The sequence below is a fragment of the Oreochromis niloticus genome, linkage group LG12 (genome assembly GCF_001858045.2).
Source record: "Oreochromis niloticus isolate F11D_XX linkage group LG12, O_niloticus_UMD_NMBU, whole genome shotgun sequence".
NCBI classification, from domain to species: domain Eukaryota; kingdom Metazoa; phylum Chordata; class Actinopteri; order Cichliformes; family Cichlidae; genus Oreochromis; species Oreochromis niloticus.
In genome coordinates, this window is record NC_031977.2 from 22,109,717 (window position 1) to 22,134,574 (window position 24,858).

Here is a 24,858-nt window from a genome sequence, read left to right on the forward strand (position 1 = left end):
CAATCCAATTTTGAGATCCCTCCCCAGACTCCTTAACACCCACTCACACCCTGGGCCATCTGACCTCAGGAAATCACATGATAGGGTTGGGCTAGGTTTCACAATGAGCTCACCCGAAACCCTGGCTAATTGTGACCCACACCATGTGATTTCTGTTTTATTTTTTCCTATTTCCGACTTCGTTTTTCCTATTTCCGTTGTGCTTTGTGTGCTTTTGCAGCGTTTTTCTTATTGCTGGTGTTTTCTTAAGTTGCAGTCCGTTTGGCCTCTCAGGGCCACCGTAGGGAGATTAGTAATTAGATATGTTACTAATCTCCCTGTGCAATACAGCAGCTGGGCCTTTAGCTAGCAACACACTGTGCAAACTGCATACAAGCAGTTTGTTTCTTTGCTGATGTTTGTTGAGCTGATGGCTAGCTAGATACTGAAGTACCGCAACCGCAATTTATGGACACCTACAGTTGTTCCGGTGTTCAACCAAAAAATAAATAAATAAAAGGAAAAAGGAAAAACATCCCCACTTAAACCCCTATAGCACACACTTTTGCCTCTTTCATCTCTTTTTATGCGACATCCTCTGGTGATTAATACAGGAACAGGATTGCCTTTCACTTGTTACTTTTAGGATAATTAGTTTGATGTTTAAAGGCCCATAGTGACGAAATAATAAGGCAAATGCGTCAAACCAAAAGTAACGAGCCTGTTTTAAAAACATAAGGAGTAGAAATTACAGATATTTGTTTAAAAAATGAGTAAAAGTAAAAAGTTAACATAAAGTAAACAAGTAAACTACAGATACCTGATAATTGTACTTAAGTAAAATATGTATTTGTACATTGTTACTTCCCACTCTCTGGTTATGCATGTTTTATTTAAAGTAGTTTTAAACAAAGTTTCATGCAACTTCTTAATATTTGTACCAAATTATTTTTAACCAACATGGAATTCTGCAGCTGTGCCTGAAGAGGGCAGTATTGGTTCAATGTGGAGTTTGAAAATCTCTGATTTCTGTTTTAAAATCACCACTTAGTACTTTCAAAGATGGTGTGCCACAAAGCTATCTGTCCACATATACGGTACCCAAAAATAAGACGGCATGGTTGACAAACCATTGTTGGCAAAGATGCACAAGACAGTCTCTCGTCAGCCTCACCACATGTAGAGTTTGGAAGTAGAAGTTAAGATCAAGATAGGAACAGTACAAACCAAAGATAGCCACTTCCTCCTGCATCAAACACATCCGGCATCAAGACTGATGATGATGTGATCTCCATAGCACAATCTTCTCTGTGCCGCTATCGACTTACAGCAAAAGTCTTGAATTCGGCGCGGATTGTATTTTATTGTAAGTGTAAGTGATTTTAAAAAGGGCTACAGGGCTAGAAGCATATGCATAATATTAGTAATGTGCACAATAAAAACAGTTTTCATTTTAATCAGCTTAAGATACATAACAGAAAAGGTGTGCAAGAAATTACACAAAACAGAAAACTGTCTTTTTCTTTGATTGTTTATTAGAATATATTGTGGGAAAAATGAAGATTATCTATTATACATGTTTTTCTTAAAAGTATTTGCAAACAAAGTCATGCATATAGTGCTTAGATATGTACAAAATTTTTTACAGCATGGTCTTATGCATCTTGGGCCTTAGTATAAAAATCACCTCTGCTTTCCCTTTTTGATGGCTCCATCTGATGATTTCAGAGGCAGACTGCTGCAAAGTAATTTCTCCCTGCATATATGTTAATAGTCTACAGGTTTAAGTACAAAATGTGGAGCATAATAAACTAAAGTAATGCAAAGACTGATTGAAATTAAAGCTCTTAAATGTCAATATTTTCCAGTGCTGTAAGAAGCATGAATGTGGAGACAATCAAAAGAGAAGTTCAAAGCTAAACCTGCCACACTGGTTTAATTTCTCAATGTGAGTGATCAAGCTTCTAAGCTGTGTTCTGCTCGGGAGCTTCTTCTTCAACTTCTTCACGTATTTCCTCATAACCTCTACTTCTAAACCCTGACATCCTCCTCCTCCTCTTGAATAGGACCACTCCCACTATGGCCACCATCAGCATCACACCCATCACACCAAAAGCTACACCTGCCTTTTCTCCATTAGACATTTGACTGAGTTCAGGGTTAAGGCCTTGAACAATTTTCTGAATTTCTTCTGGTTTGGCAGGTTTCCACATTTTGGTCCGGCCCACTCTCACCCAGCTGTTTTCTCCTTCAGTCATCACCATTACTGTGTTGGTGGCTTGCATGCTGATAAGTGGGCGTTTTGTGAACGGAGGCAGACGAATTGGTTGGAGCTCTCCACCTGTGAACAGTCCAGACTGAACACAGTAGAGGATTTCACAGCCATCACTGATTGCAGCAAGGTGCTGACTGAACTTGGGAGGGCACCTGCGTTGATTGTTTGCCACTGGGTTGGTTGACTGACAGCTGAAGAGACCTCCGAATGGTACTGAGAATCTGGTACCTGCCTCATAGTCTTTACTCATACAGATCACCTCACCATCTGAGAAAAAATTTACTGGAATGAAATTTGGGGGACAACTTTTGCTTTTCGTGAGGGGGTTCAGGAGCGAGGGGCTGTATATGCCTCCAAACAGATACCCTGAGTTTTCTGGAGCCTGTCCATTTACAGAGCACCAGTAGGTGTTGATGCGAGCAGAACGAACATAGTTGTTGTCTTGACAACGCGTTTTGTGACAGGTGAAAAAACCCCAACAGGAATGACTTTCCCTATGACATTCATACTTAGAGTAACTCTGAAGTCTCACCTCTGATCTGAGTAAAGTTGGTGAGTAAGGTGGACGACAGGAGAAGGCACCTGTATCTGGGTTTTTCTGGGCCAGAGAATCACAAAGTGGATCTGCATCTGAACTGATTTTAACACACTCTTGGTAGACACCACCAAAACTGAGGTTTGTAGCTGGACCTCCACAGGAATTATCATCCATGTTAGCCTGGAAGTTGAAGTTCTTGGAGTTGACGTCAACACACCCAGGGCGAGTATTGATCTTGTAGTAGCGCTCTACAGCCTGACTGACTTTAACAGCAACTTTTCCAATCGTAGGGTGTGGCAGATCAGTGAGAGTGTTGGTGTTTATGAAATAGTGCAGAGGAAATCCTGAGCGATCGATGGCAACAAGGTTGTTTCTGGTACTTTCCTGCCACTTCTGCAGAGTGATGCCAGGATAGAAAGTTGTGCCTCCGTGGCTTTGAATGAGAGAGTATGTAATGTTGGACTGATATGTATGAAGTGATGAGCTCTGTTGGGCACTTTGACTGCTAATGTCAAACTTTAGCTTATCAAAGAAGTTTAATCCAGCCTGTGCTTTCACAGAAGAACTTTGTGACTGGCTGTCTGACACATAAGAGGAACGGAGATAGTCCTCCTGCACCAAAGCCGCCCCAGCATCCACACTAGTGATGACATGAGTTCCATAGTCCAGCACCATCTTCTCCGAGAGATAGTCTGCACTTCTCGTCTGGTTGTTCTCAATTGCATCAGCAATGTCTCTGACTTGCTGAACGAATCGTGTGTCCAGAGTGAAGTCTGGATAAGCCTTAGCTGTGTAGAGGAAGTTACGAACCTTTGAAAGAGAGGATTATAAGATTAATTACTCTTTTACATCACTGTGTATCTCAATCTCTTCTTTATTTTCTGTAAATAAAATTACCTTTAATATATGTGCTGGGACTACAGTTAAAAAAGCTTTTTTTGGCTAACTCTAATATTTTTACTGTGATTTTAAAAGTGCATTATATAGAATCATAAAGGAATAAAAAACTAAAGCTAAATTCCTAAGGACGTTCTACGACACTGTGGTGGTGTCTGCTATTTTTTATGTTGTGGTCTGCTGGTGTGGTGGAATGGCAGAGAGGGACATGGGGAAACATAACAAACTGGTCAAGAGGGCCAACTCTGCCCTGGACTGTCCACTGAAGTCCATCGAGCAGGTTGGCGAGGAGAGGATGTTGTCTAAGCTAACATCCATCTTGGACAATACCTCCCACCCCCTGCATGAGACTGTACGAGCACTGAGCAGCTCGTTCAGCAGTAGACTGACCACAGGCCATTCTTACCAGCAGCTGTCAGAATCTATAACACAGTTTAACATGGTTGTCTTATTCATTACGGGTTTAATTGACATATCACATGTTTTTAATTGCTGTTTGATTTGATTTGATTTGATTTGATTTGATTTGATTTGATTTGATTTGATTTGATTGATTAGCATTCAAATATCTCAGTGAATACAGAATACAGAATAAAGATTACCACAAAGCAAAAAATCATGAGACAAGGCTAATCAAAAGGTACTGGCTGAAGCATTTGCTTATTACGCCAACCCTTTTAACAAAAAATCTTTTGCATGCAGCTCCTGTGCACAGGGCTCGAAGCAAAGAATAGAACAAAGCAAAGCAAAAACAAACAAACAAACAAACAAACAAACAAAAAACTTTCCACCTTAGATAACTACATCAAAGCAAAACAATCAAGAGTTTCAGAATTATTATTTTTGCTCTTTTCATTCTTGATTTATATATTTTTCTAATACTCTATTTTTAAACATGTTTTTAAACAAGGAAAATGAACTACACCTTTTTAAATCACTGTCATAACTATTCCACAGGTTAACTCCTCTAACAGAAACACATCTCTGCTTTATGTTTGTCCTTATCTTGTTTTTTTTTTTAAAGACATCTGTTCCCCTTAAGTCATATTGACTCTCTCTGACTTTAAACAGCTTCTGAGTACTGCAGCAAAGCAAGTTATTTTGTGCTTTATACATTATCTGTGCCATTTTATATTCGACTAAATCATAAAATTTTAGGGTATTCAGATTAATAAACAAAATGTTAGTTGGTTCTATATAGTTTGATTGATTTATAATTCTTATAGCTCTTTTTTGTAACTTGAAAATAGGAAGAGTATTTGTTTTATATGCATTACCCCATATCTCCAGACAATAACTCATATATGGAAGCAACAGAGAACAATAAAGTGTGTATAATGACTTTTTGTTCAGGACATGCTTTGTTTTGTAGAGAATAGCAATGGTTTTTGACATTTTTGTTGTGAAATGTTACTCATTTGCATCTTGTTTGTACACTGTATATTTCACCAGGAGTATTCATAACCCCCCCCAACACACACACACACACACTTGTGTACATGTCTCTGTAGATTTTATACATGTCTCTGTACACTTTTATGCATATCTCAGTTGCTTATGTATATAGGACTACTTTGTGTCTATATTCCTCTTGCTGTAAGAGCTGTATAACACCCAAATTTCTCATTCGTGGGATAATAAAGGTTTATTCTATTCTATTCTATTCTAAATATAATGTCTTAGCATACTGTACAAACACTGTATGATTAATAAATGGTAAATTGCTTAATATAAAAAAAATGTCTCAACATCAGTACTGTGCATTTTCCATTACCTTTAATGTTATTTATTCAAAACATCTGAAAACTTACCTGCACCCTGGCTGTGGTTGCTGAGTCTCTGACCTGATGGGTTTTCATTCTAGTGTTCTCAACAGAAAATTTACCATTGAGCACCGTGAGGAAGGATATGTCAGCATTAATGGAGTGAGATGTCGAGCTTTTCTGCTCAAGCCAGGAACTGATGATCTCTGAGCTGGTCTCCACACCTGTCTGTTTTTGGGGGATGACAAACACTTCATCTGGAATGAGGTAGAGCCCGTCCTCAGTGGTCTGGCACTGGGAGTAGCTGAGGTTCATAACTCGACCCATGTCCATGTTCCGGAGGTTGTCCCAGCCTCCACCTGGCAGCACCTCCAGTGCTGTGATGGAGAGGTTGGTAGACTCACGGCATTGTCTGAGCCAGTTTGTTGGACGGCTCACAGGTGCTGAAGAGCAGACATGAAGGAAAGAGAGAGCCAGGAGGGTCACTGCAGTTTCCATCATGACTGTGTCAAAAGTGAGTGCTGACACCACTGACTATAAACCCTAAGCCCCTCCTACTTTTGGGCAGTTTATCATATGACAAAGAGGAACATCTTTTTCAACAACTTTATTAGCTTATTCCCTCACAGAAAAATGTCTTATCAGTAAAATGTAGCCACAGTAAAGGCACCAAACTTTTTATTTACCTACTGCACATAGACCTGCAGTGATTTATCTAATGTTTCAGGTCATTTAAAGCTGTTATTTCATCAGTCAGTGCCAAAGTGTGCTGAAATGAACTCAAAGATGAATGAATTCATAGGAAAGTGCAGTTAGTTGGGTAAATGAGAGCTCCTAGGAGGAAAAAAAAATATTATTAAACTTGCAAAAGTACACAATAATCTGGCAAAAGAAAAAAATAATAAGAGAAGTAAAATCAAAAACCTCTGCACCAGAAATGGGTAGACTGGTTAAAGTCTTCCTCATAGTAATAGGAACTGAAAGTGGATCTGAAAACATTGTCTCTATTTTCACACGTATTTGCAAGTCAGTCTCATGAGTACACGTCACTGGGTTTTTCCTGAAAATTTCTCAGTTTCTACCCAGAAGTTGATAATAAGCTCTCTGCAAACCGTGGTTGCCATGTTTCCTCTTACATACATGGGGATGTCTACCTCATTTCCAATAGTTTATTTTGGGTTAATGTGTGACTTCATTAGGTTATGTGAAAAAAAAGGGGCGGGGGGGCAAGAACACTCTCCACACATTCAGCTCTTGTTTCCTGTCTGCTGTATGGAAAAAGCCTTAATTGTGACCTCAGTTTTGACAAGATCCCCCACACTACTATCTGAAATGCAACACCTCACTGTTCTACCTCTTTCCTAACCTCCTCCACACATGCAATATCAACAAAAAAAGGTCAAGTTTGGGTTCATCACTTCATAAAACCTGATTTTCACTCCAGTTCTTGTGTAATTTGGCATACCTCTGGCTTTTTTTCCTGTTTCCGTTCCTTAAGAATGGCTTGACAGCCGCCCTTTTGATGACATCATTTTTAGCTTTTGACTCAAGGCCCAGATGCATTTTTCAGGTCCCGTGCGAGGTCTTTGAGAGTCTTTCCTGTTTCTTAAGGACAGGACTTTTAGATACTGTTCATCTGCTGTTGATAGTTTTTTTTTTTAGGCCTGCAACTTCTTCTTTTGTCCTGTGATTGTCTATTTCCCTTTTTTATTTTTTATTTTAAATTGCACCACATGCTGAGTTTTGCTTATGCAAAAACATTTTTTGGTTAATAGGTCTTTGGGAATCATTTTGTTTGTGCACAAATACTTTCTTACATCTGCAAAAGTGTTGTCTTTGACATAAAAACCTCTTTAGACTCAGCTAAAGAAATGTGAACATATGGTGTGTTTTTGCAACAGGCTTGTACCGTGCACAGGTACATGTTCTGAACTGAATTATTTTTAGCTTCTTTTAATAATGCTATCAGAGATGCAAGGGCTGCCTATTTCTCACACTTGGTTACAAAGAGCAGAGGTAATCCTAAGGTGTTATTCAACACCGTTAGTGACATGTTACTCCTGCTCTACCTGCAGCCCCTATTTCCTCTAATGAAGATTGTGAACATTTTCTTTCTTTTCTGCTTGCAAAAATTAATAACGTAAGAATGATTTTTTTACAATCAGTACCTGTTTAGTCTGTCCCTACCCCATCTCGGCCCGTCATCATGAATACTTTCTCTCCTCTCTCACTACCTGAGCTGGTAAAACTAGTGAATTCAGTGAAAGCTCCTCTTGTTGTTGTTGTACCTGCATCATTATTCAAAAATGTCTTCCAGTCTATTGGTCCATGTGTGCTCACTTTAATCAACTCTTCACTGGCATCTGGTATAGTTCTGGTTTATTTAAAAAATGCTGCTATTCTCCCACTTTTAAAAAAATCCCAGCCAGAACCTTCTCTTTGGAGCAGTTACAGGCCAATCTCTAAATTACCGTTAATTGCTAAGCTTCTAGAAAAGATTGTGGTTAAGCAATTTATACAGGCTCTGGACAAAGATAGTTTTTTTGATAAGTTTCAGTCCGGCTTTCGTAGAGTTCACTCCACGCAAACAGCCCTTCTTAGGGTCTCTAGTGACATTTTGATGAGTAATGATGCAGGAAAATGCTCTGTTCTGCTTATGTTGGACCTCATGTCGGTGTTTGACACAGTTGACCACCATATCCTGCTTGAAAGGCTAAAACTTTGGGTGGGTGTATGTGGAACTGCCTTAGAGTGGTTCTCCTCATATTTACATCACTGATGTTTTTCTGTGGGGTCTCTGATTTTAGGTCATCCTCTACCTCCCTTACTTATGGTGTCCCTCAAGGTTCAGTCTTGGGGCCTTTATTGTTTTTAATATATCTTCTCCCCCTCCAGCATATAATGGGCTCCTTCAAGAACATTTCTTATCACTGTTATGCTGACATTCAGTTGTACATTTCTTTTAAGCCCCAAGATCTTTTAAGCTCCAGCTTCTGAATGACTGCAGACTCTATCAAATGTTGGATGGCTGGGTTCCTCCAAATTAATAAGAGGAAAACTGAAATCCTTGTATGCACTCCTGACAGATTTCTACCCCAGATAGTGAAAGCCCTTGGTCCTCTCTCAGTCTATCTTAAGAACCTTAATTGTTTTTAAAAAACAACTCAAAACTCACCTTTTTTAAAATAGCTTTTGGTTAATTTTTGCCTTTTTTATATTGTCTGTTTTACCTTTCATGACTTGTTATCTTTTGTGCAGCATTTCGTGATTCTGTCTAGAAAGGTGCTATGTAAATAAAATTGTATATATTTGCTGTTTATAAAATGCGTGAAAAAGCTATTCATGTCCTAAAAGTGTCACGGTACTGGGTCATGGACCCAGTGCCTTGAGTTTATTATTATTGGGTTTATCGTTGATAGTTCTTGATAGTGCTTCATGTTCCAATGTTCCATTTTTTAGTGCCGAGTCTGCGTCATGGTGTTATTCTCAGTTTCCTGTTTTATTTTGGTCATGCTTGTCGAATGTTTCTGGTTTCAGTGTTGCTTCCCCGTGTCTCATCGTGCCTGCATTGTCCCAGCTGTGTCTCCCTCCTGTCTCGCATTCCCTTATTACGCCAGTATGTATTTAAGCCCTGTGTTTTTCCATGCCCTTTGTCGCATTCTCTGTCTTAGCTGTGTGTTCATCCCTCGTCCTATGTTGTCAGGTTATGACATGCCACGCTGCTTAATTACATACAGGTACACATGACTACCAGTATAAGGATTAGACCTGAAGAATGAGACTATTTCCAGTCACAGAAAAATTACTTCAAGCAGACTAGATTAAAATCTAGTGTCAGAAAAACCACAATTAGAGATTATTGGGTTAAGTGTTTAGGTAACAGCCATGAAGCTGAATCTATTGTGCAATTGGACTACCAGATAACGCAGTGATTTGTGTTTTTTAATGGTCTAAGTTCAGTTTTAGCTGAATTTGAAAAGGAAAGTTCCATGTGGACAACATGAGAAGCCACTTAGGAGAGTTGCAAGTAAATGAGGGACCTTTGCTTTCTTCTGTCAAATCTTTTTTATTCATTTCAAAAGTAACTCACTACTTTCTTTTTTATTAGTATTTACAAACACAAAAACTGCTACCTGTTCAAATAAAAGTGAGGAAGTATGCAGCAGAAAAGGGAACTAACATTTATTCTTAGTCTAAGCTAAGACTAGCACAGTGTCAGTGTTATTATTAAACAGAAAACAGGAAGTAAATGTATAGATGTGCTTTGTTTTCACACATGCGGTTCCACAAAATCCAATTCCCCTACTTGGGTGCAGACCTGATGATGATTTAGGTCATATTCATAAAGAAATGCAGACAATTGAAAACAGTTCATAAACTCAGACGCACCACTTTACATGGCCAATAATCTCCTGGTACTTTCTGAGCCCAACAATCAAGTTCTAATCTTTAGCAAACTACATATTTTGATGGAAAAATTAAACAAAAAGAAAACAATTTGTATGAATAAACTGCAGAATTTCAATTAATGCATCAATTCAAAATAGCAAAGGGAGAACAACTGATTGTTATTTTTTTCAGTGTATTTTGGGTTAATGTTTAGCACTGAATAAATCAATATGTTCACACTTTTCTCTCATTTCCTCTCTCATGCTCTGCCACTGACAAACAGAGTAAAACTCCCAGAATTACAGGAAATACATTACAGTAGCATGGGCACTGTCTCCATTTTAAACAATTTTAACATTTTTCATCTGTTATTTAATTAAAAAAAAAAAAAACCCTCACTCGGTTTAATGACATATTTTTGGGTGAGAGGGATGCCAGCTTGTATTTGTGCAATAGGGTTCTATAAAATACTTAGTTGGTTACATTTTTCTTCAGTAATCTGCACGTTACAGTGAAATTAAACCACACACAGTCTATGCATCTGACCCCAGATAAACCTTGCCTACATTTCCAGTTAACAGTTGTTAATTAATCCCGCCAGCAGGTGGCAACACTAAACCACTCAGCTAATGAATCGCACAGTGGCGCGAGTCACTGCTGTTTGGATACCTACAGTCTTTCTTCGTTTTGCTTCTGTAAAGCACCTTTAAAAAGCAATCAATGTGTGATTTTAAATGTAGGCTTTAGTTTGAGAGGCTTAATAGAAATCTACTGTAGATGGTTTTGTCATTTTATCTTACTTGTATCACGTGTCTTTCATTGGTCAAGCTTTGAGCTTGGTTTTTAGTCAACTGTCTATTTGTATTTAAACCTTTGTGAAACTGGATGTAATTTCTGAGCAGTTAAAGAATTATTTTTGGGGTACCCCCTGGTGTGAATGGTTTTATATGAATTATTTCGCATTAGTTTAAAACCTCATGAAGTCAGAATATAATAATTAACAATAATATCACCCCTTCATCCCTATCACGTTCTCATGCTAAACTCAGAGTAACAGCTGTCCTCTGCTGTGTACATTCAGTCATAAACTGCGGTAATGAGTGTGAGAGAATAAGCCCCTTTTGGGAGATAAGCGGAAACCATGTTGTGATACGCCCATGAAGACTCACTCTTCTTAGTATTGGTGAGCTCTTACGGCTGTCACTTCCTGTCGATTTTTCTTTTTTCACATTTATATGAGTATCTAACAGGTTTCTTTTCTTTCTTTCTTTTTAAATCAATGTGGAATACCATAGAAAATAGGGAAAGTGAAAACTTTGGATACGTATCTCAACAATTTAATTTAATAACTCAAACTTCTGAGAAAAAAACTTGACATTGAAATTTACTAAGTCTAATCTACTTACTAAATTCTACTAAGTAGAAATTTTGAGATAATAACCCGACGTTGTGACATATGGATAAGGATGGCCCAGAGTTTTGTGTTTGTTTGTTTGTTTGTTTGTTTTACTACTTACGAGCTTCCATAAAATCAGTTGAAACTGTGGGACTCAAAAAGATCATCTACCACTTCCCAAGAAACGGATTTCATAGAGTTGAAAACTATATAACTCTGGGAAACTAGGTCCCTGTGCGTAATTGCGCGTAATACGCACTCCTCCCTAACGCACTCCTATGAGTCAGGCAAATCAGCTGTTAAGGCGTCACGCACCAAAAAAAGTTAACTGCCGTCCAGAAAACATCAATTTTTTTTCTTTTTCCGCTATTGTTTGTTTTTTCAATTAAATTTTAGCAGGCTAGAGAATTTCTTTTTCAGATAAAAGCACACTGCACGCTCTGTAAATGAAAATAATTTTATTTCAAGCAAGTGCTATTCAGTTCATTAGAACATCATGACAGGAAGCAGGAAAGAAAGGCTTGTACAAACTGCGAGTTCATTTTTTCTACTTTAGAAAAAAAAACTACTTAAAGCTTGACTTGAATGCAGCTCAGTCCGCTTAGAGTCCACAAAGACCGGCATTTAGTGTTCAGTGGAAGAGCATTCACTTCTTGGCAGCAGACCTGGTCTTGGAGACTCTGCGTTTGGTCTTCTTTGGGCTCTTTGGCTTCTTGGGCTTCTTGGCCGCAGTGGGTCTCTTGGCTTTCTTCGGGCTCTTTGACTTTCTCCTTTTCTTGGGGGACTTCTTGGCTGCAGGAGTGGCTCCTCCTGCTGCTGCTTTCTTGACGCTGGCCCGCTTGACCTTTTTCGCCTTTGGCTTCTTCTTTCTCACCACCTTCCTCTTCCTAGGTGTGGGGGGCTTTTTGTTTAGCTTGAAAGAGCCCGAAGCCCCGCTGCCCTTGGTCTGGACCAGAGACTTTTTGGTCACCAAGCGCTTCACGGCGATGAGAATCCTGGCATTGTTTTTCACCACATCATATCCACCGGCCTTCAGAGCCTTCTTCAGGGCTGCCAGAGACACACCGCCACGCTGTGTGGATGTGGACAGAGCCTTCAGTATCAAGTCTGACACAGTCGGGCCTGTTTTCTTCCTCGGAGACTTGGCTCTCTTTTTAGGAGATTTGGCCGGAGCTGGCGGAGGTAAAGCAATCGCAGCAGAAGACATTGTAACAGCTCTGATACCGAGATGAAGTCAGTGTGGGCCACAGACAGAATTAGTAGAGAGTGATATCTCTGCTTGCCCTCTTGGCTGGTTGAGGCTTTATAAAACCCCAATGAGAACCGTGTAGAGTCAGTCCCACTGCCACAGTGCGCCTCTTCTCCTCCTCCGCCACTTGATCAAATTTGTGTTTTCTTCAACTAGATAATTCTTTAAAATTCCAACGTGAAGTGTCATATAACCATATAAGAATCACCTCACAGCAAACAGCGCAATGTGAACTGTCTGTCTGTGTGTTTTTATTCAGCATGTTTTCAAATATAATAGCGCCTGTTGAGCGATTAGAAGCTGACAGATGAAGAATGCAATCTGAGAATCATGCTTTGAACATTTTGAGGATGTTATATTTCCCAAATAAGTAAGAAAAAAGTTTTACAATTAAATAAGCTCTAACATAGCGACGTGTCTAGTACACCGAGCCCAAAATTTAGTTTTATTTCCGCCGTTATTGCGAAATATTTTCACATAAAGAAGACTAAAGAAACACACTTGTCTTGATTCTATTTTGAGGTAACCACAGAGAGACTTCTGAGGAACTATACTCAACTTGGAAGCAAAAGCAAGGGCGGTCTTTGAGTTGGGGATGACGTGTTAAAGTATAATTAACAGAAAATTATTTTTGATTTGAATATATGTAACATGAAAGTGAAATTAAGGCTACATTATGTATTCACTGTGTGGAGATGGACCAAAGCCAGAGTCCGAGTTATCAGCCTGTGAGGAGGGGCAGCCCAAGAAACGAACTTCTGATTAATTTCCCGGGTTTTCTTTTTAACGAGACACTTTGTGGAATGATTCCAGTGGGGTGCATGTACAGAAATATAAATTTTATTTAATTTCAATTTAGATCATTTCTTATTTAGGCATCAGTTAACTGTTATGAGAAAGTGCTGCGTAAAAATTGTGCAAAAATAACTTCACTTATGAGATCACAACAGGTCTGCGCATATAAATGCAAAAAGAATCATGTTTCATTACACTGCACTTAAATGTCCTCGGGTCAGGTCCTCTGTGTTGATTTTGGTAAAACAGCACAGCACACACGAGTGTACAAATACCATCCTTTACTTGCGCATCTGTGAAACCAAAACAAACTTCAGGCACTCTGACGCGCTTTACGCGGCTTAGCTGTTTGACCTTTTACTGATAAACCATCCGTTTTATTGGTTTTTACAGGATTGTTACAAACACTGTGTGTTTTTGTGATATTTGTTTACAAAAACCAACAATAAAATCTGCCACAGGTGGAGCCAAACAGCGGGAAAATAAACCAGAAAAAAACTAAATCATGTAGTCCAACATTTGAGTCTTTGTTTTATATTAACTTTATATTATTTCTATATCAGTTTTAAAATGAATGCAATTATTAGACATACTGCTGGGAATGTTTAAATATTACGCTCTTAGTGCAATCCATCAAAAACGTCTCCAGTGAAAGAGGGATGTTTTTCTCTTCTTCGTGCTTTCTCGCGCTACTTTTGTTTGTTTTCTTATTATTAATGTGAGATAAGGTATGTACTTGTGTATGCGTGCGCGCGAGGGAAAAGATTGGCAAACGTTTCCGTGCCTTCTGTAGTGCGCTGATAGCGCCTCCTCACAAACACACTGGAGTTTTGTTTGGCTGGAAGTGCAGTTCTGATGGAGACCTGTAGGTGGTGAGAGTGTTGTCACGGGAGACCAGCTTGAAGTGGCCACTGAAAGCCTCAGATGTGTAGTTTTTGTTTCCATTTCTCGCGTGTGGAAGCTTTTAATCGTGGGCTTGTATGCAGAGCAGGATGATGCAGATATACTGCAGCACGTCTGATAAGGCTGCAATAAACTCTTGGAATTTGGACCCAGAGCGCGAGAAACTCCCTGGCAGATGCTGGACTTTCATCCTCTTTAACAACAAAGCCTAGACTGATTTTGCAGTTGTTGGTCATCTTGGCCTCATTATCAGTACAAAACCTTTACTTCTATAGGCAAAGAGACCTACTCCGAGGCTTCTACGTGTTCCTCTGAGGAATGACTGCAGTCGTGCAGCCATGGTTTAAGAGTTATAACCCATGTCACAGTCGGAAGAGCAACTGAATATTTCTGCCGCTCCCGCATTCATTTAAATGAGTGTCAATTGCTTTAATCTAAATGTGTCAGTTGCTTTAATCTCTTGCAGTGATACAGAACTGAGCGCATAAAGGTCAAACAGAGCCTTCTGCTGAGCTACTCTGAATAAAACAATTGTTTTTGTCGCTGCAAATTGTCTGTGTTGTGGTTTTCTCTTTCTATAACTCCCATCCACATAACCTTTTGACTCAATCCGAAAGAATAGCTGCCTATTGTCCTCAGAGTTACTGCAAAAAGAGTCTTAAGCATGCTTCACACGACTAAAATACATATTTTTTTCTGTTATTAATAACAATAAAAAAAAGAAAAGAAATGTGACCCCCCTATCATCTCACCTCCTTAGACAATGGACGTGTTAGATCTTGTGCTGCATTTCACAACCAATGACTGTATCATTGATGCCAACATTAAATTACACTTACTGGAGCGCATCGGTGGGATTAAAACCACTCCAATATGCAAATTTGAAACATCACCTTCAAAAAAATTCAAGCTTAAACACACCTTCCTCATGCAGTGATATGAAAAGCATGCTGTTTATGTGCACTCTTCTTTGCCTCTCTTATCCGGCTCCTCGAGCAGTGGAAGTTCCATCCTTTGTGTATTTGTTTTTTATTTTTATTTTTCTACTCGCTGTCACAAACTGCAAATTGGTCATAGGTAATTTTATTTCTCTACAAATTTACAAGATCTTTGGCTTTATAATGGAACTTAACTGAACTGCATGTTGAATTAAATGGGAAAAAAATGAATAAAAATACATTTTTAAATGCCAAAAGTCCGTACAAAATTATGTTACAATGCTTTAACCAAAATAAAAACGCGTGCGATATCAAATAGCTCGATAGAGTCTCGGTCTTCCTCGTGTGAGATGTATGACGTGATGCACGGGGTTGGAGTGGGAGGGGGAGCTGCAGGACCTGCTGCGTAGCTTTGCTCTCCTCCCATCATCATGTGACCAGGTGATCAGTCAGTACAGTCAGACAGCGAAAACTTGTGACCAAAGCGGGCGGGCAGCTGGAGAAACTCGGCGTACATAAAAAGCGACATAAAAAGCTGGACATTCGGTCTTTTTCTTTCTCTCCTCCACCATCCACTGAGACGCCATGGACTGCGGAGTCGCCAAGATCATCCTCCTGTTTATCAGCTTGATATTTTGGGTGAGTCGCTGTGTAATTCTGTCGTTCGTCCACCTGCAGAGATTTGATTTCCTACTGACGACGGTCTGTGATGCGGAAAGAGGAAAATAAATATGTGGGGGCTTTTCTATTTGTGTTTCTCAAAAAAAAAATCTGCCGCTAATTGTTTTCTCTTTACTCCTCCTGTGTGAATTGTGCTGTTTAGGGAGTAAACAAATCAGTATTGTGGTTTGATAAAGATCCCAGTAGTCACCCCCCCGCCCTCCTTTTTTTTTTATTCTAGCACAGTCGCAGCATTACAGAGCACTTCCTCATTTCACCCCACCTACCCTTTAATAGACTTCTAACGTATGTAGCTCTGAAATAAAAAGGCCTGGGGAATTTTCATGAGATCACTGACCTGCCAGACTCTGCTCTTATTTTTCCGGCCATTCACTCCCTCGTGCAGCCATATCTGTCTTTGTGTCCGAGTACTTTCAGTTGTGTGTGCTCGTTAATGTTGACTCAATAACCCAAGCTTCTCCGCCTGTATCCTCTTCAGTGACCTTACGAAGGCTTTTGAAAGGACTGGGTAAATTTCCCAGCCTGTCCCTTCCGTGGCTAAAGTGTGTGTGTGTGTGTCTAATTGGATAACTGTAAGACAGAAACAGCCTGTGTGTGTAAATGTTTAACACAGACAACATGGACGTGCTTTAATTTGAGTATTCAAATCCTTTTTTTCCTCTCCTCTCCACTTCCTAGTTTTCCTATCTACCATTCCAGCCTGTATACTTTCTCTTTCTATGCCACACTTAACACTTGGATTACCGAGCCTCTTTGAATCAAATGAAGGTGTTATTGCATTTCTCTGACCTTCACTTTATTTCAGGATCACTCTTTTTTTTTTTCTTTTTTTTTTTCCTTTTCCTGCCGTGTTCAGTAATGTTCACTCCCTCCCAGCATGTGAGCATTACAGACAACAAATCACTACATATTTTAAAAACACCTCTGCTATTTTTCCCTTTGTTGCACAGCTCACATGTGGAGTTAGTCAAACATGCTGAGATTGTTCAGCCAACAAACAGCGTTCGTGTGTTTGAGCTTCAGGGTGAATGTGCAAGTTTGATGTTTTTTTGTTACTGATTTATCAGAGCAAGAGCCCTGATTAGACGTGAGTTGATGAAGAAATCACGTATCCAGTTGAATTAACTATTGGCCTTCATGATAAACCAAGCAATTTGATAAATTAAGGAGTTTCAGCTTTCTGTGGGAAAGTGAACATTTTGTAAATGATAAACAGCCAGTTTCATTCTGGGGGATTGTTTAAAGAAAATCATTCAAGAGATTGAACTGAACTATGACCCACTTATTGGCCTCGCTTTCATTTTACAGTGATAAACGTTAAACAGATCCTCAGACGTGTGTTTTAAACAGTTTCTGATATTTCATGGTTAAATTTAGTGAACATGTTCATAGTTTGCTTTTATAAAACAGAATTTCTTCTGCTTCACAGCAATAAAGTTCATGTATCTGATTTAAGAAAACCAAAAGTAAAATGGTTCCTGATTTGCAAAATTTACAGTAAGTCTTGTCTTTTCCTGGAATCAGACTGAAGATGGACCTTAAGTGAACCCCTCGCGGCCTCAGAGAGCTAGTTACATTCCAGAGAGGTTGTGTTTTACGTTGTGTAAGCCTCTTTGTGCTGCTTCTCAGCCCCAGGATCTGAGATTCTGGAGGGATTAGGGGGTGAGCACTGGAAGGGGGGGCACACCGTAACAAACCCACAGGGATCCCGTGACCGTGAAGTGATCAAGAAAAGTGAGTCATGGGGCTGAGCTACAAAGTGAATTGTTAGGATGCGCTAAACACAAGCAACCAATGTATAAGTTGCTCAACTCTGAGGGGAAGTAAAACTGAAAATTGCATGAATGACTTACCTAGGGGAAACTTTGTGTCTGAGACTTTCCGTCTGCTACAGAAATGAAAACGTTGCTGGTTAACACCTCCTCTGTTCCTGTGTTCTGACTGACATCACCAACGTATGAAGAAAGAAAGAATCTTTCATAGACTAGATACGAAAATGTTAGCTTATTAGTTAATTAAACTTTTTTTTTTAAATGTCTTTTTTTCCCTTGCTACAGTAGTTGTTGTTTTTTTTTTTATTTCAGTGTGAAGAATCAGTGTGATTCTTTTCTTCTTTTTTCCCTTTTCCCCCTTTGTTTTTAGGCGTGAACTTCCTATGCACAAACTTGGCACTCATACCTGCGCTCATATGACTGGTGATCTCACTACTAAAGCATGACTAGCAGAAAGGTCGTGATGACAGTGTGACTTAACGCCAGATATGCATCAAAGTTCAATGGGGCAGACTATCAGTAACCCCCACAGAGTATGTTAATCACATGAGAGCCAGTAGGACAGAAAAATAAGAACAAACATCTTTGTGCTCAGTTTTAACACAGAGATTTAAAATCAGTACAAAAAATGGAACTAAAACAAATAATTGATAATTTTGGTTATAAGTTGTCCAGTGTTACATGTCAGAAACAGAAGTGTTGCAGAGGAGGAAGTATGATGCGGTGTGTCTGGTTTTGATGTTGTGTTGACAAAGCAAGGATCATGTGACTGACTCGAATTTTAACAGTGTAAGCTTTAAAAACAGGTTGCAGTCTGGTTTCTAGCAACTTCATGTCTAGAAACCGAAATTTAAAAAGTTTCTTCATGAAATCAGCAGAATGACTTGTGAAGGTGCAGATGATTTAGCATCTATTGTAACCTGTGTTTATTTATAGTGGAATCTTTTTTTATTCTGTCCCTCTTTCCTTCAGGTTGCAGGAGCAGCACTGGCCTATGTCGGTCACTACGTGATCAAGTCCTTTGGCAGCTTTGAGAATCTGATTGAGAATAAGTCAAATCTAATTCCAGCAGCCATCATCATCGGAATCAGTGCGGTGATGTTCGTTGTCGGGATCGTGGGATGCTGCTCAACCCTCCGCGAGTCCAAATGTGGCCTAAGCTGTGTAAGTGTGTGTGAGGGAATGAGGACAGGAGGTGATTTGTGCTTCACTCATATTCCCAGTTCCTTAATGTTTATATGTTCATCTGTAAAATCTGAAGGTAGAAGCCCAAGAGCAAACCCTTATCACCTCAGCTACGATGCTACTTACATCCTTTCTGTTACTTTTATGTTTGTTTCTGTTGATCCTTCGCTCTGTTTTAGGATCCAAAATTAACATCTCTCTTTTCCTTTTTTTTCCCTTCGTTTTAGTTCTTTCTGATCATCATGTTGATCTTTGCGGCTGAAGTGACTGCTTTGGTGTTTAGCTTCATCTATCGCAGCAAGGTGAGTCACGGACGCTTCAGGTGTTCTAAATAATACATATTAATCTGTGTTTAGTTATTTATTTTAAGTATGCTATGGAAAATATACTTGTCGTTAGCTCACATGACTGCTTACATGTGGGGGGGATTTGTGCGTTTCTCAACAGATCAATGGACAGTTTGAGAGCCCCATAAGAGAGTCTCTTTCCAAGTATAATGGGGAGAAGAACTCTGAGACTGAAGCAGTGGACAGCATGCAGACTTTGGTTAGTGTATTTTCTACTTTGATAATAGATTTGTTTTCTTGATTCTACTTTCATTCTCCATTGTCTCTTGTGCTGTTGTGCGCCTTCTCTCTCTCTCACATGGTTTCACTTCCTCTTCTTCCTCCAATTTTGTCTTCATAAGACAACAATAAATATTAAAATGAAGTTCATAGGAAGCCGTTGCACTTTACATCTACATGACCTACATGCACCACTTTTACTTCTCCTGTGTCTGCCAAACGTAACTGTGGGAAACTGATAACTGGATTAGAAGAAGAAACCGATCCAGTCTGTGCAAAACTTGAAACACTGCAACACAGCCGCAGTACCATATTACCCTTAGCTCAACTTCTTGTAGTGTCTACCTTTATCGCTGTCTTTATCATAGTTTCCGTTTGCACATGACCCTTTTCTCTTTGACTTTTTGCAGTTAAAGTGCTGCGGTGTCAAGAATTACAGCGACTGGACCAACACCACCTATTTTTCTAGAAACAAAACGCTGCCTTTGTCCTGCTGTAAAAACTCCTCATCACCACAGTGCAATGGCAAACCGGACCAACCGGACCAGTTTAACACTGAGGTAAATCACACTTGAGCCAACTTTGCTCTTTCCGTGTCCCTGTGGTCACACGTGTTTGTCTTTCTCTGGACTGTACGATGTTTACTTTGACTGCATGTTCACCTGCAGTTTGGAACCTTCTGTCATTCAGTCTCAGATTTATTTATTTTTTTTAATGATTTAAAAAAATGTTATTATGACAGTTATTAAATCTGCAAAATCTCCCAGCAGTAAAGGCAACAAAAAAGGAGCTAAAGTCAAGTAAATACCTTTGATGTGCAAGTGCTGTATGTGTACTCAGCGATTGTGTGTGTGTGTGTGTTTTAGGGTTGTGAGCCCAAGCTGGAGAAGTTCATACAGGACGTTCTGACCTACGCCATGCTGGTCGTTGTTGCTTTTGCCATCATCAAGGTAAGACCAAGCTGAAATGCGGTTCGGCAGGTAAATGAGGATATGTCATTTACCTGCATCTTTCAAACTCTGAAGTGCATGGATTTGTTAACTTAGCACTACTTGTGTGATCATTTTGTCTTCTGTGTGAAGAAAAAAAGATGAATTGTTAAAAAAAAGAAATTCTAAAAAAAAAAACCATTTCCTGTAAGTGAACGGTGACAGCGCTGCTGAAAGCTAGTAATTGAAATAGAAGAGGTTGGTGTATGATCCTGTTTATTTCAGTATTTCCTTTGTCTCCTCCCCCCAACTGTTCGTGGCAGATGGCTTCCCCTAACTGAGCCTGGTTTTGCCAGAGGTTTCTTCCTGTTAAAAGGGAGTTTTTACTTCCCACTGTCACCAAGTGCTTGCTTGCCTGTATCATTGTAGGGTGCTATATAGTTATATATAAAATTGAATTATGTATTTCAAGGGGTTTTTTTTTTCACTCAGGAAGCCAAACTTTGTGATAGGTTTGTAAGAGAAAAAATTTCATCCCCCTTATTAGTCGGTTCATGTAACCTAAAAAGAAAACGTATTTTAATTGTGTCTCTGATTTTTATTTTTTCCTTTTCCAGTTCTTTGGGATGGTGAGCGTGTGTGCGATATTCTGTAAAAGCCGAAGGAGTGGTTACGAACCCCTCTACGCTTGAAACAGTTCCCGCAACCTCCCACTGTACCTCCTCCTCATTTAGCTCCACTGGGATTTCTGAGTGCTTGCTCTACATTGCACGGAAACATCTGTTCGTTGTGCTCTTCTAGTTCTATTTAAGTAATTACATGACGATCATTGTCTGGGTCTTAATGGGGTCATACCGGAACATTCCTGCACGAAAGAAATTTTGGTGAATCTTTTTGGTTAATGTGAACGCAGCTCTTTATTCGTAGTTGTGTTTTTGTTTTCCAGCTTTGGCTTGGAATTTTTTTTTCTCCATTTTTTTTGGGCATCGTTTTCAAAATAGTTTAAATAATCATAAATGTTGCTCGCAGCTCGATTGTGCTTCCAGCGCAGGCCATCGTCATAGCTGCCATTACATCAAAGGGGGAAAAAAAGATCACACAAAAGAGAACTAATATGAACACTTACTCATGTGCTTGTAAATCCTGCCGGGCCCTTCCTGCCCTGCTGCATCTTGTAGATACTTGTTAAGAGGAAATTACGCTTTGCATTTCCACTGTACTTTAATGAATGACCTCTGTCCTTTTTTAAGCTGTATGTGATCGTAACCAAAAAGACAGCAGTTATATGCCTTATCTAGGACTGCAGAGTTTATAACCACCTGCACGACTGAATACATGCAACACTTTATGGTCAGTTAACTCTGGTAAATTGAGTTGTAGTTCCACTTTGACTTTTATTGTGTTTATTATATTTCTAAATTAAAAAAGGTGAATATCTCACAAGAGTTTGGTGTGGTTGTGTCACTTTCTTTTCTTTTTTTTCCTTTTTTTTTGTCAACTTATTTGCAACATTCAATGATTTATTTTATTTTATTTTTTTTATAGAAATGGCAAGTATCCCATTTCTTGTTTCTGTTGCTGTTGTTCTGAACTGAGGGCAGAGGGAGCAGTTGTCTACTCCTCTGGCCACTTTAGTGCCTTCTAGCTTTACTTTTCACTGCTGCACGGTGTTCAGAGCATCCTATTAAACGTGACCCAAAGCGTTTATCTGTTACCTCCTGACTCTGCTGATAAAGAGGCCCCTTAGTGTGGCACATACAGAAGATAGGAGTATTCATATTGCATAAGCAAAGTTAGTGTTCAAATAGATAAATAATACAGACTTCTGTCTAGGAGATCGTTATTCAATCAAGTTGCAAGAGGAAACTGATATATCAGTCACTGATGAAGCTGTAGATAAAAGTAATTTCAACCATTTAATCTCAAATGATCCCCTGTCCTACGTTTTTGAAATTAATGACACATGCAAGCTATTCACACTTCAATCCTTATTTGTTTCCCTATTTTTTTCCCTTCAATTTTTCAATTTGCAGCTGTGACATTTGATAATGCATAGTCATGTTGGATGCTGTGTATTTAGTTGCAATAACATATAAAATGCTGTATGTGGTGCTAGAGAACCTTTTATCTGAGTTTAAAGTTTAAACCATCAGCTGTAGCTTTGACGGGGTCCTCAAAACATTGACTTCTGTGGAAGATAGTTCATAATTTGTCAGTAATTACTTGAAAGGTAAGATGTGATGTTTTAGAGCCTAAAGAGACATCTGAATTTTTTTAACCGTTACATTTACACTATCAGAGATGTGAGATTTGCCAAAGTTTCGATTAGTTGCTCTTCCTCTGCCTGGGATCTTTCTGTGGTTGCTGCTGTATTAATGACATCGACTGATGTAAATGACCCTGCTGCTGCGTGTCATTCTGGGTCCCTCTCATATCTCCTGGCTGCATATCTTATGCCGTGCACATCCCCACTGCCCCAGGCTGTGTTGACATTTAGACAGGCTGTTCCTTTTCAGAGAGAACTGTTGGCACGCACACTCCTAGATAACCTTGTCAGCTCCGAGACTTGCCTGTTCCTCAAACTGCTTTTTTCTCCTCTCTCTCTTGCTTTCATGGCAGGTTCTTCTTGTGTGTTTGTGCCATTTCCCTAGCCTCACCTTCTTCTTTCTTGTCATACATTGTTGTTTACTCTTATTTATTTTTTTCTTTTTATTGACATTTAAAAAAGTGTATTTCCATCTCTATCTCACACCTGGAGCACCCATCTGTTTTCTGCTATGTCTTCTTGTTTTTCTGAACTTCTCTCACAAGTGTTAACCCTTATCATATCAGCTGGTGCAGCAACGAAGATAGTGCTCTTTCTCACTCACTCTTGCTGAATACTGCGAATAATACCAATCGTTGTCAACACAGCAGCTGTCTATAAAAAGTAGGTCAGTTAATTAAAATCAAGAACTAAAAAGGTGTTAATTTGAATTAAGCACTTGCTTAACAATATTAAGCAAATCTATTTAAATGTTGTCTAATCAGTGCATAAAATACACATTAGAATAAAACTCCTGTGTAAAAACAGTGCTATACTCTTTGGAAACTGGGTTTGTATAAATATAAAAGTTTAGGAGGCTGTGTAAAATGTAAATAAAAACAGAACCAAATGATATGGAAATCTGATGAATGCATGTTTTATTATAGAACAGAGAAAACACTCTTTCTATTTCATGAAAAATATTAGCTCATTTTGAATTTTATTGCAGCAGAAGGTTGCAAAAGGCTTTTTAGGGGGGTACTAAAAAGAAACGACAGGAGGAATATTTTGCAACTAATTAGGTTAATTGGGAACAGGTCAGTAACATGATTGGGTTTAAAAAGAGCATCTCAGAGATGCAGAGTTTCTCAGAAGTAGAGATGGGCAGATGTTCACCCATCTGTAAAAAAAACTACAAATCTACAAATGTTGCAACAATATTCCTCAGTGTTAAAATGCAAAGACTTTGAATATCGCATCTACAGTAAATAATAACATCAAAGGATTCAGAGAATATGGAGAAATTTCTGTGCACAAGGGACAAAAATCAATATTGGATTGGATGGGGGCCCTCAGGCAGCGCTACATTTAAAACAGGTACGATTCTGTCATGGAAATCGATGTGGGGGCTCAGGAACACTTCCAGAAATCACTGCTATAAACACGGTTCATCGTGCCAGTCTCAAATGCAAGTTAAAGCTCTATCGTGCAAAGAAGAAGCCAAATATGAACATAATCCGGAAACGCAGAGTGGAAAAATGTTATGCGGACAGACAAATCAAAATTTGAAAATCATTTTGGAAAACATGGACGTTGCATTCTGTGGCCTAAGGAAGAGAGGGACCAAATGTGACAAAGAACTGTTGAGCAGCAAGAATCGTGCATCAGAGGAGAACGAGACAACATCCCTCTGCCACAAATCCTCCATCTGAACTTTTGGTCTCCTCAGTTCCCAGATGTTTAGAAGAGGAGTTGCTGGCAAACATAATCTCTCTGAGATTCATCTTAAACATCTGACATGTTGTCTGTATTCTGTTATAAATAAAATATTATATTTATATTTATATATATTAATTTACACAAACCAAACACTTTTTTTTAGGAATCCTGATTGCATACTGGAGGAAAACAGTAGACTTGTATCCCATGAATTCAGAATCTGACAGATAGACAGTATCGTGTTCACTTTAAAGATAAAAAAAAACAACCAGAGAGCGATGAATTCATGAGGCTATGAGTCACTTGTGTGGATAATTTATTACTGTGGCATTTTCTGTTGTCTTATTTGGACACCTCCAGATGTGGCCCCTTTCTCTCTCTCTCACTCGCGCTCCAATTTGGGCCATCAACTCACAGGAAGAAATTCCTCACAAGCCAAGCGCACATGCCTAATGTCATCACAAGAAGATTTCCGCCTGACCTCTAATTTATTTATTTCCTTTCCTACTTAGAGAGGGATCTTTGCTTTTATTTATTTAATTTTTGACAGGAGCTAACCTGAGGAGGGCGCACATGCGGTGCTGCTGCTCACTTCCTGCAGGAAGATGGAGAAAAAATTCAGAAGGGCTGTTTTTCTTC

General features: G+C 39.2%; 3 protein-coding genes across 3 annotated transcripts; 1 reads left to right on the forward strand and 2 right to left on the reverse strand.

Moving 5' to 3' along the window:
* Positions 1–1,492: 1,492 nt before the first annotated feature.
* Positions 1,493–5,979, reverse strand: LOC100697252 (macrophage-expressed gene 1 protein). Its single transcript, XM_019365984.2, has 2 exons — positions 5,501–5,979; positions 1,493–3,602 (listed from the first exon to the last, which is right to left on the reverse strand). The coding sequence occupies exons 1-2, from the start codon at positions 5,951–5,953 to the stop codon at positions 1,944–1,946; spliced, it is 2,112 nt and encodes a 703-aa protein (XP_019221529.1). The 5' UTR covers positions 5,954–5,979; the 3' UTR covers positions 1,493–1,943.
* A 5,699-nt stretch (positions 5,980–11,678) lies between these two features.
* LOC100701823 (protamine-like protein) lies at positions 11,679–12,531 on the reverse strand. The gene has a single exon (XM_003446064.5). The coding sequence runs from the start codon at positions 12,442–12,444 to the stop codon at positions 11,884–11,886; it is 561 nt and encodes a 186-aa protein (XP_003446112.1). The 5' UTR covers positions 12,445–12,531; the 3' UTR covers positions 11,679–11,883.
* Positions 12,532–15,538: 3,007 nt separating this feature from the next.
* tspan36 (tetraspanin 36) lies at positions 15,539–21,700 on the forward strand. The gene is made up of 7 exons (XM_003446065.5): positions 15,539–15,761; positions 18,548–18,739; positions 18,988–19,062; positions 19,208–19,306; positions 19,737–19,886; positions 20,193–20,276; positions 20,873–21,700. The coding sequence occupies exons 1-7, from the start codon at positions 15,708–15,710 to the stop codon at positions 20,945–20,947; spliced, it is 729 nt and encodes a 242-aa protein (XP_003446113.1). The 5' UTR covers positions 15,539–15,707; the 3' UTR covers positions 20,948–21,700.
* Positions 21,701–24,858: the final 3,158 nt, after the last annotated feature.